At 39.5% G+C, this 15,353-nt stretch overlaps 2 protein-coding genes across 2 annotated transcripts in view; one reads left to right on the top strand and one right to left on the bottom strand.

The window, feature by feature from the left end:
• The window catches only part of LOC139712986 (uncharacterized), a 159,595-nt gene extending 153,655 nt beyond the window's left edge, over positions 1 to 5,940 (bottom strand). Inside the window, exon 1 of the mRNA XM_071624766.1 lies at positions 5,327 to 5,940. Within this exon, the coding sequence (XP_071480867.1) occupies positions 5,327 to 5,420 (94 nt within the window). The 5' untranslated portion in view covers positions 5,421 to 5,940. The remainder of the gene's footprint in view (positions 1 to 5,326) is intronic.
• Positions 5,941 to 13,754: 7,814 nt separating this feature from the next.
• LOC139712997 (mannosyl-oligosaccharide 1,2-alpha-mannosidase IA-like) overlaps positions 13,755 to 15,353 on the top strand; it is a 78,506-nt gene continuing 76,907 nt past the window's right edge. Inside the window, exon 1 of the mRNA XM_071624776.1 lies at positions 13,755 to 14,756. Within this exon, the coding sequence (XP_071480877.1) occupies positions 14,124 to 14,756 (633 nt within the window). The 5' untranslated portion in view covers positions 13,755 to 14,123. The remainder of the gene's footprint in view (positions 14,757 to 15,353) is intronic.

Here is a 15,353-nt window from a genome sequence, read left to right on the forward strand (position 1 = left end):
CCATAATGGAAAGTACAGTCAGCCTCGCCTAAAAGTAAAATCCAAAGGAACCACAGAAAATTCCCTCAACTTTGTGAATATCAACTTACATACCGGCAAATTTCGCATGTTTATTTCTACCTTGGGCAGAATTTTTCCTGGCCAATTTGTCTTACATAACTGTGAGGTTGACTCTATTTACATCACAAAAAACAGAATGGCAATGACCTTATGTTCTGGACAGAGAGGTAACTTATAACCATTATTCCAGTCATGGGTGAGACACAGATGGTATCATTAAAATTGCTGTGTGCCTTCTTTGGGTTCTCAACTGAGGAAATAACAAAACAAACACAATCACACACAGACACACACAGTCACATCACACACTTTCAAAATACACTTTTGAACAGTGTTACAGGGTTGAATACATTCCATACCCTCAAACACGATTGCAAGTTATACCAAGACCACCATGAAGGCTCATCTCAGTACATCTAAACAGGTCCCTCATTCTAAAATGAATCAAACTTTTTTAATGTTTTCAAAACATCTCTTAGATTAGGACCAGAAAGAAAACATCATGCCTGTATACTATAGTTATCTGTTGTACCCTTCTGGCTCTTAACATTACTGGAAGATCACCCTGCACCTCTCTAAACTCATCTCTCCCAAACTGAAGCTAAAATAACCAACTCCACCAGTTTCGGTTTCAATGCTATCACAACACTTAGAACTCAACACTGCAGGGGTGCAAGCTTGCCCCCATCTCGGAGCCTTGATGTTCTTCTCCCCTCCACTCCAAAGTTTCCAAAGAGGAGGTCTTTGCCCTCATAAGTAGGATACTGGTTTGGCTGGTGACTGCATGGCTGATAAATCAAATGTAACAGCGCCATGCAGTCACACATAAAGAAGAATGATTTTTTTTTCACATGACAGCAGTACAAAAATGTGTGCATTTAGAATACGGACACCATAACAAAGCCAACATAGATTGGATGATAGTAACATACTGTGGTAGTGTTCTACGTATGCGGCAGCCTTTTCCTGGTACTGTATTCATAAATTTCAAACGATATAAGGAATTTGAATGTAAGCCCAAGAATTCTTTGAAGAAAAAGTTAAAATGCAGAATTTTCTTCACAACTTTACAAAAGTCCTGGTGAACACAAGAAGACAGCACAACCTGCACAAAGTGTGACTTCATCGAAATATTACAATTACAGGACTTCAGCTTATATTTCATATCACAAACAGATTACTTAGGCCTACAGTCATTTGTTTGGCATCCTCCTTTTGGTGTAAGTGACTTTAAAGAATAAAGTCTTCCAAAAGTTTCCCTCATCAAATTCAGGCACAACTGACAAGCCAAATCTCTGAGCTGTAAATCATCACCACACAATAAATCTATATTACCCTTTGCCAAGTTATCAAAGTTTACATAGCTTCACTGGGACGTATAAAGGAAAATTAGACCTACTTACCAATTGTACTGGTTGTACACAAGAAGAATTCATTTTCCAACTTTAGGTCTTTATTATATGCACTTTGGTGATCATGCCAGCAATGATGCATTTACATGTTTCCATTCTTCTGGCTTTCCAAAACACTGTAACTACAATGTACTTGAAGAATCAGCTTTCAAGGCTCAGCTGAGTTGCAGGAATTTTATGTCTCCTCACGTGGTCTAAGTTAAAAATATCCACATCATCTGGGTCATGGCAACACAAATAACATCCAGCAGAAAAAAAAAATGCAACTTGTTTGTCCAGAATCCTGATCAGATTTTTGGAGGAAATGCACTGAAAAAAACAATGCCATAAAACCTTTTTTCTCCTCCTTCTTCATCATGTGAGCAAAGACAACACAAGTGTCAGGCAGGCCACCTCAAAGCGAGAAAAGATTTCTTTCTAATTAACAAGAAACACTTTGATTAAAATGACACACTTATCATTTAAATACAGGGAGAATGATACCACCAGTTCTAAAAACACCTGTAGACCCATACATCATCATCAATAGTATTTTTTTTTTTTTTAAATTATTGTGTTTATTTTTTTTATTTGACTTTTTACCACGATGAATAACATTTATCAAATGTATGCAAACTGAACCACTTAGAACATAGTTAATCCTGGCTGCTCTCAAAATAGTGGGTTATCTCACAAGAAGTAATTTCAAGGCAATTAGATGACTGGATAGAATACATCAAAAGCATTTAGAAAGAAAACAGGAGCAATTTCAAGGAAAACTGTCATTGTTTTCAAATCCCTAAAATACAGTGTGGGTGGATAATTGACCGACCCGAGTCCGACAAACCTGGTCGCCCTCTTACATGAGGCATTTAGCATTTAGTGTTGGGCAAGTATGGACACTTGGCTGTTTAAATGATGGGGGCATTGCCTAAATAGCCATTTGGAAACATAGGAAAACATGTAAGCCTATCACACACTTTGTAATACCCTGTTGGGAATGGGATGCAGTTAATAGCCAATGCTTGTTTTCAGACCAATTTGGTGGTAACTGCATGGGTTTCCCCGTTTAAGAGGGACACTAACTTTCCAAAGAGTAAGCCTAGGCCTACCTGCTCTGCATTCTGATTGCTACCTCACATTCATTCAAGACCGGAGGTGATCCACACTACAGGTGAGGGATTGCCCTCTCCGAAAATGTGAGATACTTAAAGCTAGACAGACTGGTGTTTATTCTTTGACAAACGACGTGCACACAGTCATTTACTCTGTCCTATGGTAAGCAGGAAGCCATGCCTAGTAACTGTGGTCAGTTATCTGATAACTCCGTCCAATTGCATGATTGCGCTGGGCAGTACAAAAGAGGGGATGGTCATTCCCGAACAAAACACGAAGTGCAAACAGAAGAGAATGGAAAACCCCTGAGCCTGGCGGTCTCACAAAGTTTGCTTTGTGGTCGCCTGAATACCATCAAGAAAGAAAGAAGACAGAGAGGTGTTCATGAGGCTGTATACATGCTGCTGTACAATTACATCAAATTTCTGATCCAGACCGTGTAGAATTGCTCCTTCCAGGCATAGCGAAGAGATCATTTCATGCCTATAGATCTTTCACTTACACACTTTTTTTTAAATAGATAATGTGTGCTGTTTGAATACATATTTGTGCATCAGTTCTTTGTGAAACTACAGCAGCTAATGGAACATATGTAACCCGAGCTGTAATTTCATCAAGCCCATTTCAGTAATGGGAGGCAGGGATTAAAAAGAACTGGGCTCAGTGCGCTCTTGTGTCATACATAATACAGCTACATCATATTGTACATGGACGGTATTCTGTCCTTGAAAAGGGACATTTTTATCAAAAAGAAAGGTGCATAGTGATTCAATAAAAAACATGGTGAAACAAAAACAGCAGAACCAAGTACATACACCTGTTAAGAGTTGTATCTCCTGATAGAGTTTCAGAGGGTTCATCTCCCCCCCCCCCCCCCATCCCTTTCTTGCACAGGTATATCAAAGAGGACTAGCAACTACAGACTACAGTTCATTGCAAGACTATGCCAACATTTATGCACAGTAGTATTCTACCATCAGAAACAAAAATTGTAAAACAGACTGGCATGACAAGCACTGATGATTATGATACATGACTAGGTTGGGAGAATTTTAACAGCTATCATGAAAATAGGAAGAAAAGATTACAAAAAGGATATCAGTGGTGAGGAAAAGATGACAAGTTTGATAAGATAATAATAAGAATTAAAAAAAATGATGGTGATAGTGATGACTATAATCACAATAAGAATAAATCATAATAAATAATAATCATCATCATTTTCAACAAATTTTTGCAGTCACAATCACATCAGTGATGAATCTCTGCAATGAGTAAAGTGATCTACATTTTCATTCATAGAATATAACAGAAAAGTGATTCCACCCTCTGCCCCTTTTATATCCCCTCCCATCCCCACCCCCACCCCCCCCCACCCCCTTTGCCTTTTGGAGTTCATGTTGGCATGTAAGATGTATCGTATGCCCAGTAAATGGTTGTCTTGCTATCACAGCTTCAGGCAATCTGCCGAACATAGTGAGGTTTACATCTCTTATTTATTCATCACACCAGCATAGCAACACGCTCATGAATCATACATAATCTGTACTGGCTACCAATAAATCATATCCATAGGGTGCATCGTAGAAGGGCCTAACTCCAACTGGATTATCTTTGGTATACTTTTCTTCTCGCTTTTTTCTCTCTTACTTTGTCTGAACCACTTGAAACCCTTTCTTTAGGCACAATGCACATTCTCTCAATACAAGTGAAGTCCAAAGACTGTTTCAGGCAAAAGTTTGCAATCATAGAAAGATACTACAACAACGGCAAGAACAACAACAACAACAACAATGCAGTTTCCATCATGTAAAACTTTCACACCACACTGCAAAGGCTGCAGACACCAATTTCAAAGCAATGTACACTTTACTCTTCACTCTCATGGGATCTACCAAATTATGTAATACAATTTCAGCAGAAATATTCCCCACATTCTTTAAAAACAATTACTGTGACTTCAATATTCTTGCAGATTAATATGTTTTGAGTTTAACATCCCTCGGGGGATCAACAAGGGGGACTCTAGTTTGGAAAAAAGAAACACTTGCAAAAGAACTACACTGTGAGATGAATAAACTATAAAAATAAAAACAAATGGCTTATAATGCATTCTCTGCCAAACCTGACTGACTGTTCTGATACCAGTGTATTCTATCTCAGGTGTATTGTCCAAGACATAGATCTACGTCAAGTGATTGATCAAGCATGAAATTGTTTTTTGAATTGTTGTTTTGTTCAGCTTTTGTAGCTATTGTCAGAGCCTTATTGTACTTATTCTGCCTACTTGCCCCTTTCTCCCTTTTGAAAAGGACTGGTTTCGTAGCTCAAGCTGAAACAAGAATAAGTTTATGTTTAGCTCCATTTGGTCTTGATTTTTTTTTTATAATCATCCCTACCTTTCAATACTCAAACACTTGTTCATATTGTGCTATATGATAGTCATTTACTTCATATGGCAGCCCTGAGAGCCTACAAAATTACATCCTTACAATTTTTCATATTCAAACAGTTTTCCAAACTGTAATAATGATTGGGGATGTAAATTTGAATTATAACTTACCCAAAGAAGATGCCATTTAGGTTCCCTCTCTTCAAACATGTATACATGACATTGTGCTCTGAAACGCACCACCGCATGAAAATTTGCAGCCATACACGGAGCAACCACAGGACATCACACACACAAAAAGAGGGGGAAATACAACAAATTACAACCGACAAAAAGTCAACCAGTCAACCACTTGATTTTTACTGACCTGTGACTGAGAAATCGGCCGGACACAGTCCAAAGAGCGATAGAAGCAGCCCAACACAAAAGACCAACTCCACTGGCCACCGTTCCCTCGCCATCTCCACTTCGGGGTGAGAGTTATCTCCAAGAAATAAAAATCCCAACTGCACTCACGATCACTCCAGAATCACAGAGGCGATGAAATATATGTCCTTCCGAGAAAAGGATGTAGCAATAGTCCACTTGCGATATGAAAGCGTTGTTTCTTCTCGAGCTGATAGCGAGATCGCAAATAACAGCCAAGAAGAATATCTACAAACGGAGCATAATATGAAAAGTACGCCTTCCCCGCAAACTTCATGGACTTCTGCAGTCGCACAAAGCTCCGCAATGTCAGTCCAAGAATGCGGCGTTGGATTGCGAGGTTTGTTTACCTCACGGGCCAGTAACCCGCGCACACGTGTGTGCCATGTATACGCACTCCTAGCAGGCTGGGGTTGGAAGTTTGTCGAGGGGGGAGGAGAAAAGAGCGTGGTTGGTTAGTTGGCATGCATTCTCATTCACATCCCGAATCACGGTTAATGGAATCCCCTTGCCCCCTAAAAACCGCACCCGAGAGCGCCGAAAATAGTCCGCATCATTCAGATGCCTTCAATTAAATTTAACGAGAAACACATCGAGACATAGGGGTAGGCGTTCAAGGCGTCAAGTAGGAAATCTTCAACGGATTGAGAATTATTATGTCAAAACACGGGTGTCAGAGATCATTCGAATAACTCTTCCTCAGTTTGAGTTACAATGGAACTACCAGTACCAGATCATCGGCACACTATGATAGTGTAACACTAGGCACATCAGAAGGTGATTTCCCTCAAACACCGGATCTCAGGGGTTTTTTTCTTCTTCTTCTTCTTCTGAAGTGAAAGACATATCATCATTTTCACACTTATGGTATCAGCACTTCTTAGAATAGGGTGGCTGCTGTTTGCCCACTGACGAAAACATGAACTTCATGGCGGTGACGATAACTAGAAACAAACACTTCGACTTACCATCGAAAATTTGTAACCAATGAGGATCTCGTATCTAGCACAAATCCCGCCCACTGCTCTGCGCGCTCGAGACTCCTGCTTCCCGTAATTGATTGTGTACGCCGTATCTTTTTGTAAACAGATTTATAAATTCACTAAACCGTATATAAAACTATACCAGCAGTAACTATAACCAGGGAGATGATATCCCTGTTAAAACTGCGTTGTCTTTCAGAAAGTTTTATCAGCAAGATAATTACAAGATGTCGAAAAGTGTGGTTTAGAGTTAAAAGCAGGAAGTGAGACATATAAGTTATCATCTCGTCCCTTTTTCTCACCTCCTCCTTACTTCTTTTTCATCATTTCCTTCGTCCTCTTCTTCCTTTATTTCCGACTCCATTACTATTTCAAATGAAGCATTTGCTTCGTATTGTTTGTCATTTCATTCTTCCTGATCACGTGACACGAAATTGATGGAAAGCACCCAGTGGGGTTATGTGTCGGTGTTCCATGTAACCGCAAGACGTCACAACGGCATTTCTCATGCGATAACCCCCCCCCCCCCCCCCCCCCCCAGTTCCCCCCATCCTACTGTAATCATAAGAGGGGATGAGCACCCACCGAGATTCAAACATTATGCTGGGGCACGCTTGCCCCGAAGAACCACAAAAACCGCATGTTACGCCGGGCGTGCGTCCCATTCATTCAAGGCACCTCCCCTCTTGACCACAATCCAAAAGCGCTAGAGATATGTACTTCCGATGTTTGCTACTCCAGGGGCCATTCTCACCATGTCCTGTTCTGTGCATGTGTGATGATGTGTCTCCATAAACCTTTTTTGTGTCAGGGACTCGAATGCTGCTTACGATGGTTTTTCGTTACAAAGCACATCATCACCACCACATCTTTTAATTGTGTAAAGCAAGTGAAGTCGCCGATGGTAATTGAGTAGATAATATAAAAACGGGGATGAATTACGAGGAAATAAGTATTTCATTGTTATTCAAAAGAAACGAACAGAGCGTGAATTTTTTTATTTAGCTACATAAGCCGCACAGAAGACGCTTTTTTTTTCAAGTGGCATATAGCTGTCCTTTATTTTTTGAAGATCATAAAAGCATGTAACCATTATAATTATCCTAGTTACTGCCTTGTATCATAATTATTAAAATGCATTTTTGTATTTGGAAGACCTTTTAACCATTCAAAAACACAACATGTCAAAGAAATTTTCCTCTCTTACTGCTCATCTAGTTTTCACCAGTCTGACCTGAACTGTGCCATTATACGATTTTTTCTAGTGACGTTAGTAAAAAAAAAAATACGACTGAAAACTAAAGGCCAAAGTTAACACAAATGAAAAAAGGAAAGAAATACAATATGAACTGATGAGTCATATTTATCTTGAACAAGCATAGCGAGATTTGATAAGCGCTTCACGCTACTGTTAGAAAGGAATCTATAGTGTACAGTCCGTGTTGCTGGGCCCTCGGGACGACATAGAGTTTCAGAGCTTGTTACTAACTTTTTTTTTCCTCTGGTAGCCCGTTCAGATCACTAAAATCTTTAAATCTGAAATTTCGGTTGCCCGAAAAAGAAATCTACTGGCTTAAAAGGAGAATAAACATAACGATTCATCTTGAATCTTTGGTGCCTGATAGGGCCACCAAAAGATACCCTTCGATACTTTGGAAATTTGGTTGCCCAATATTAATTTTTAGTGGCCCCGGGCCACCAGGATAACGCTATTGTCAAGCCCTGAGTTTGCTGCTAAGTCTTGCGTCTTTTGTGGGTTCGATTGTTGTTTCATCGTCAATTTATTGATCATCTACGGCGTGTTGTCACTGCATCAATTTTCTGAACACAATATATACATTCATTCATTCATTCATTCATTCATTCGTTTGTTCGCTCACTCATTCATTCATTCCTTCATTCTCTCTTTCTTTCATTCATTTATTCATTCATTCATTCATTCATTCATTCATTCATTCATTCATTCATTCATTCATTCATTCATTTATTCATTCATTCGCTTGGGTCATGTTAATACAATTATCCAAATCTACACGAAGGAAACTGTCTCCTTTATGATAGTAGAACGAGAAGACAACAAAGACAACATCTCGCACAAAATCAAATAGAAACTTGGTGTGTAGTTATAGCTAATATAGAAGTTTATGTAGGAGACTTATGAAAAGCAATGTTCAAGTTATATTCTACTTACATGCGATCAAGTGTGACGTTTTGAGATATTTTGAAATGCATGCCCTTGTATTTTACGAATCATCATGTTATATTCGCATGACATTTATTGCTGTTGAAATTTACCCCTAATATCCCTTTGCAGAAAGTTCTTGTATCGTATTATTAACTTATAAAATAAAACTTGTCAATGGTAAACGGGGGTATGTTTTACCATGAGATACTAACGCTGAATTAAACAAAAAATGTTAATAAGTAAATAGAAGTTACTGCTGAAGTGGAAAATTGACCTTAGCAAAAGAGGGCGCTATAGCAAAAGGAAAGCACTGTGACATGGAATACATTTTGCTCTGCACTCGTGAGCATTCGCAATTGCGAGGTCAATGTGGCACGCTTGGATTTTTGCTTCAAGGACATTTTTATTAACATCGATTTCACTCTTTTAACAGCTGCTACTGATCCTAATTAAAACCAATAGTTCTATACTTCTACTAGTGTTATTGCTGCTGCTATCACTAATCCTAATACTATAATACTACAGCATCACTTTCTACTACCACTAGTACTATATTGCACTACTACCTTCACTAATCCTATTTCTATACTACAACTACTAGTATTAATTTTACTCTTACTTTAATTTTTTGTTCTACTAGCCCTACTACTACTGATCCTTCAGTGACCGTACCGAAGCAAGGTGCGATGTCAGAATTGCTCTGTGATATTTCACAAAATGACGGTACGAAGCAGCGCGCAATGTCAGAATTCCTTTGGTACGACATAAATAATTGCTTTGTGAAATCATTTCACGAAATTTTATGTAATAAAGCAATTCTAAGATCGCGCACTATAATGCTTCAAGTTTTTTTTACGATCACTGTGAAATGTAACAATCTAAAAAATGCAGTTATGACATTACAATGCAATTATGACATAGCGCGCTAAGTCGCATGCAATTATGACATCACAACGCAATTATGACATTGCGCGCTGCCTCGAGCGGTCCTTGTGAACTGTATCGATTTCAAGCATGCAATTATGACATCACAATGCAATTATGACATTGCGCGCTGCCTCGAACGGTCATTTTGAAATGTATCGATTTCAAACATGCAATTATGACATCACAACGCAATTATGCCATTGCGCGCTGCCTCGAGCGATCCTTGTGCCAAATGTATCGATTTCAAGCATGCAATTATGACATCACAATGCAATTATGACATCGCGCGCAGCCTCGAACGGTCATTGTGAAATGTATCGATTTCAAATATGCAATTATGACATCACAACGCAAATATTGCATTGCGCGCTACCTCTTGTGAAGTATATCGATTTCAAAAATGCAATTATGACATCACAACACAATTATGACATCGTGCGCTACGTCGTAGGTCACTCTTTTCAAATGAATGTAACAATTTATTCTATTTCTATCGAAGCGATTGTGACATCACAAAGCAATTCTGACATCATGTGCTGCTTTGTACGGTCACTTTGCAAAATGACACAAATAAAAAAACAAGTGTGACATCGCACCCTGCTTCGTACGGTCACTGCATGTAGGGTCCCTCCACAATGTTCATCGCATCCACCACACGATTATTCGCCTCACATGTCCCCTTCTTTTAATATTTTGATTCCAAATATAAAACAAAGGGAAACATGACTTGTACTACCACTAATGTTGTGTATCTCATCACTCGCAGAGTTTGTAGAATCCAGTGTGTTGGGGAAACCAAGACAACACTCAAAAGACGCTTCTATGGACACAGATCTACTGTCAACACAGCCAAGCTCGACACTCCAGTGGGCCACCATTTCAATCTACCTGATTATTCCATCACAGATATGACTCTTCAGGGCATTGAATCTTTAGGCACTCGTCCAGACACAGTCAGAACCAGCAGAGAGAAGCTCTGGATGAGACGACTTCACACCATCCAACCCCATGGCCTCATCATTCAGGAGGGAAATGACTAACCACCTTTATTTTTTTATTATCATTACTACCATTATTATTATCTTTTTCATTTTTTTATTTCATTTTGTTCTTTCTTTGCGCTTTTTCCATTTGCAGACCCTTTTATTCCCAATTGATTCCTTCCTCCAGTCCTAGTCTTTTTCATACAGCCTTTTTCCACCTACACATACACACACTTGGTTTTGTGTGTGTATACATACTTGTGCTTATTATGCCTTGCCTTGGCTTACAATGTATACATTATTTTCTCCCCCAGTTTTTCATATGTGCTTTATTTTATTTCTTTTATCAATATCTTTTTCATTGCTGGTATTTCACTGTCATTATTTTCATTACTGTGTGTGTATATATTTTGATATGTTTAATGACTTCCTTTTGTTGCCTCCTTCTAGTACACCCTTCAGGGCTCACTGTTTGCTCAGCCCCCCCCCCCCCCTTGCTGCTGTTTTTTTTTTCACTCTTTCCCTTTCTTTATCCCTCTGGTGTTCCTTATCTTCTTTGATGTTCACTCCCTATTCATCTTAATGTTGCCTCCCTATTCATCCTTTCCTTTCCTTCAATGGTTGCCCCCTTGATCCTCATGATCATTAGTGACTCTCCTCTGTCTGTTGTCTGTCTGCTCTCCTCTGCCTTTTGTCTGCCTACCCTCCTGCTCTAATCCCTTTACCTGTTGGGCTCCTTGCCCGTGACCTCCCACCCTCTCCTTTGTCTTCTTTGTTCTGTGTACCAAGCCTGTCCCTGCCTGTTCTTGTTGTGTGAAGTCCTTACATGTGATTGCTTTCCCTGCTTGTTTGTCATTTTTTGCCTCTGACGAAGATTCTGCTTGGATCGAAAGCTTAGGCCCCCTTTGACTCCATTTTACTCCATTGGCTCGCCTTATTGGATAAGCAGTTTCCAGCAGATTATTTTTACGACAAATATAAAACAAAATAACTTTCAAGAATACTACTCACTTCGAATAGTATAGGCCTATTTTGGAGTCACTTCTGCCCACAGTTTTAACCAGAAACCCTAAAGGCAAAGCATGTATACCAGTTTCATTACAACAACAACTATTTTACCAATAGGCCTACAGCTTTACTTCTATTACTGCAACTATCGCTCGCAGAAGTGGTAATAATGATAATAACAGTAGTAGTAGTAGTAGTAGTAGTAGTAGTAGTTGTTGTTGTTGTTGTTGTTATTGTTGCAGCAGCAGTTAAATAAGCAACAATAGCCACAGCAAACATGAAAAGTAAATTATTGTTCTGTCTGCGTTCTCCGCATTCTTTTGCCCCCCCCCCCCCCCCCTTCCAGGGTGGAAAATGTCACTGCAGTTGTCCAACCACTGATCTCCAGAGATCACTGTGTCCAACGCACAGAACTCTTCAGTTCTGTGGTCCAACGCACCCTATTCAAAGTTTGCAGCACTACATCGGCAGATGGCGCTCTTTCCTGTACGGCCATGGAAGATCCACAGAACAGTTCTGTGGGAAGATCGCCTGCAGCTGCAACATGCCATGACTCTGAACGTCCGTTTCCATCATGCTCATAATGGTTCTGTCAGATACAGAATTGAAAGCAAAACAAAGACTGGTGCGTTAAGTCGTACTTGGAAAGTTGGAAGTGAAAGAGAAAACTGTAAACCATTGCTGGCCACAATCGTGCATTAAAATGTAAAAAACAACAATACCAAACCAATAAAGAATTAGATTATTATTTCATAATACTGAATCTGTACCATGCGCTACAAAAATCCAACATCGTTTCTGTGCAACCTACCATGTTATGAACTGAATATTGCATCCTGTTGTACGATGCAGTATTCACTATTGTAGATAAGGGGGGGGGGGAACGACTACAGAAGGTGTTTTAATTCCTCAAACTGACGATACAATTTGAAAATAAGAAATATCACATGCTTGATTCCTAATTGGAAAGGAAAACCAGCTGTCAAACACAGACTGCTGAAATAAAGGTTTTTTTCACACTTTTTGTTTGCATTTGTCAGTCTTTTTAGCTTGATGCACTAGTTCATAGTTGTTGATATCTAATATAATTATACTTTATAATGAGTATACCTTTCTTTTACAAATTTAACTGACATGAATGAACAACAACAACAACAAAAATCTCTGCGAACATTCTGTGCTTAAAAACAAAACAAAACAAAAACTATCACTATATCCGGCTAAGCAGATGTTATAGGAAAACCCACCATCCTGCCACATGCATTTCACAAATAAAATTGTGCACCGATTTGTGATACAGGTATTATGAACGTGAAAACATGTTTCGGACAAATCTGAACATACGACTAACAATATCGTAATAAAAGGAAACCTTTGAGCGCGGTAAGGCCTTGCTTTAGCGCTGAAGATTTTTTTTTTCCTTGTCAGAAAACGTGGCGCCGGCCATGGTAAAAACAAAAAAGTATACATATCCCGAGTACTCTCGATTAGTTAGAGAATTATGTGTTTGGGTAAGGTTATCCTACTTGTTTGGGTAAGTTTATTATACTTTTCTTCTGGAGGAGCTAGATTACGGGATCTTTAAAATAGATGTCCAAATAAAAAATTATTTTGTGATACATGTGTAGCGGTTAACACGTTTATATCTTAAAATGGCACAGTTAAAATTATGAGGCAGACTTTGGAACAATTTTGATACAAAGCCAATAGGCCTACGAATTTCTCTTTCACGAATATAGCATGTTTTTGCGATTTGTAATATTGAGATATTCCAGAGCAATTGAGAACTGTTAAAGTACATAACACTGTGAGAAATATAGGTCTGAGATTGTACTAGAGCAGTTCTTTTTTTTTCTTTCATCACTTCAATTAAAATTTGGATACGCCTACACCTTTTTTGGTACGTTGTAACGATCGCTTCTTAAATGATGTTTCTTTTTTTACTTTCCTTGTAATGTTTATGATGTTCGATAAAGATGAATAAGATGTGAACATATGGGTCATTATCTATATCTTTGTGTTCCGGTTATTCCTTCAGCTTTTTCGCAAGTTAATTTTGTGGTTGACTGAACATTGGTGGGCGTGACCAGTGCATTTTGAGGGCGTTTATAATGCGCCATGGGCTCTCCGTCCGAATGCAGTGGTTTGTGAGCGCAGCACACATTTCCACGTGGAAATACGAACGTCACACACGATGCTCACTCTTGCCTTTACCAGTACGTACTTCACGTAGTGAATATAAGTACTACTGCTAGTATCGTATTTGTGCACCTGCGATGATGGTGACTTCCTGTGACAAACTGTCTTGCGGTGCAGCGGACGCCCCATCCTCTGTATAGCACAGAATATGTACATGTGGGACTACGTGCGTGCGTAAGACAACGAAGTACGGTGATTTGTCCATAAATCGTACACTACAGTGTACTTGCGTGAACTCTCTTGCGTGTCACCACAATCGACCCGGAATCGCGTATGTGCCGTATGTACATTCAACGCGGTACGTGGATTCCCTACCTACTTAACTACAGCACGTATCCTGTGTGTATACCACACTGGAGATTGAGAAATAATATGTTGGATATGTTCGGCTTGTAAGGGATCATTCGGAAGCTTCTCAGTTCGAGTGACCAAAGTGGTCAATCAGATACCACAATGAACTCCAAAAGTCCAATATTGCCTCTTCATCAGAACCAGAGGTATGCCAATGGCGTACCTTTGGGATACAATCGCACTGGATTGCGAGCGTCGGAACGATACGTAGTTTACCTACTTTTCCTTGTGTTTATGAGCGTATGTTACAGTGCGGTGTTCCTTGTGCCAGAACTGCGAGGCCGTGTAAACTCGTTTGTGGACTCGCCTGAGCAGCTTTTCAAGCCGGGAGGCGATGAAACTTTCCCTGGCCATCACCATAGAGGTGGGGAAAATGGTGGCAATGATGTGCATGTAGAGCAAGACAGGAGGAGAATAGAACTCCAAATCGCCCAGGATAGGGCGCTGGAAGAAGCGAGACTAGCCTTACAACAGGGAAACAATGAGCCAAATGCTGGTAAAGACGATGATGGTGTCAATCCGGATGGACATCACGAAGACAGTGATAAGTTAAAAGATGAAATTAAACAAGATAAGATTAAATTTATCGAAGATCAGAAGAAACAAATGGAGGATGACCTACAAGCAGCAAGAAAGAGTGGCAAGGAAGCGATAGCAGCAAAAGGTTTTATTGATCGAACAGACGGCGAGCCCACAGATAGCGATGTCAAAAGCAAAAGAGATCATATACGTGAGGTACAGTATGAAGATCTGGTGGTATCTAGTGGTACACATCCCAACTGTGTAAATAAAGCAGTGAAAAGTGCAAGAAATGTTTATGTATTTACTGTACAGTAGTTGAGGTACTAGAGTCTAGTGCTGGTAGCACCCCTTTCCTAGAGTAAAACACCCTGTTTGCGGTAGGCTTTGTACAGGGTACCTATTTAATATTTGCGGCAGGGGCTGTTTCATCCATCAATGAAAAGTCCCAATCGGGTGTCTCGACACTTGTGTTCTAAAGTGGGACTACTGTAAGCACACATGATGTTCATTAGCTGTTTTATTTTATTGATGGATGAAAGTGTCCCTACCAGATGGGTGCCCTGCTGCAAACTGGGTTGTTTACATACAGGTAGATCTATATATTCAATTTAAAGGGATGGTACAGTATTGGTGGAGATGAGAATTGGGCTTTTAACTTTTTCCGAGATACAAAGAAAACACTTATGAAATAGTACAGAGCATCAAAGTTTATTTGATGAAAATCAGGTTTGGAATGACTGAAGCATCCAAAGACAGTAAAGTAAAGCGATCGTCATAAAAGGTGGGTCTCACATTTTATTAGAATCACTC

The sequence above is a fragment of the Diadema antillarum genome, unplaced genomic scaffold (genome assembly GCF_040938485.1).
Source record: "Diadema antillarum isolate AM-2024a unplaced genomic scaffold, OU_Dant_1.0 seq00001888_RagTag, whole genome shotgun sequence".
NCBI classification, from domain to species: domain Eukaryota; kingdom Metazoa; phylum Echinodermata; class Echinoidea; order Diadematoida; family Diadematidae; genus Diadema; species Diadema antillarum.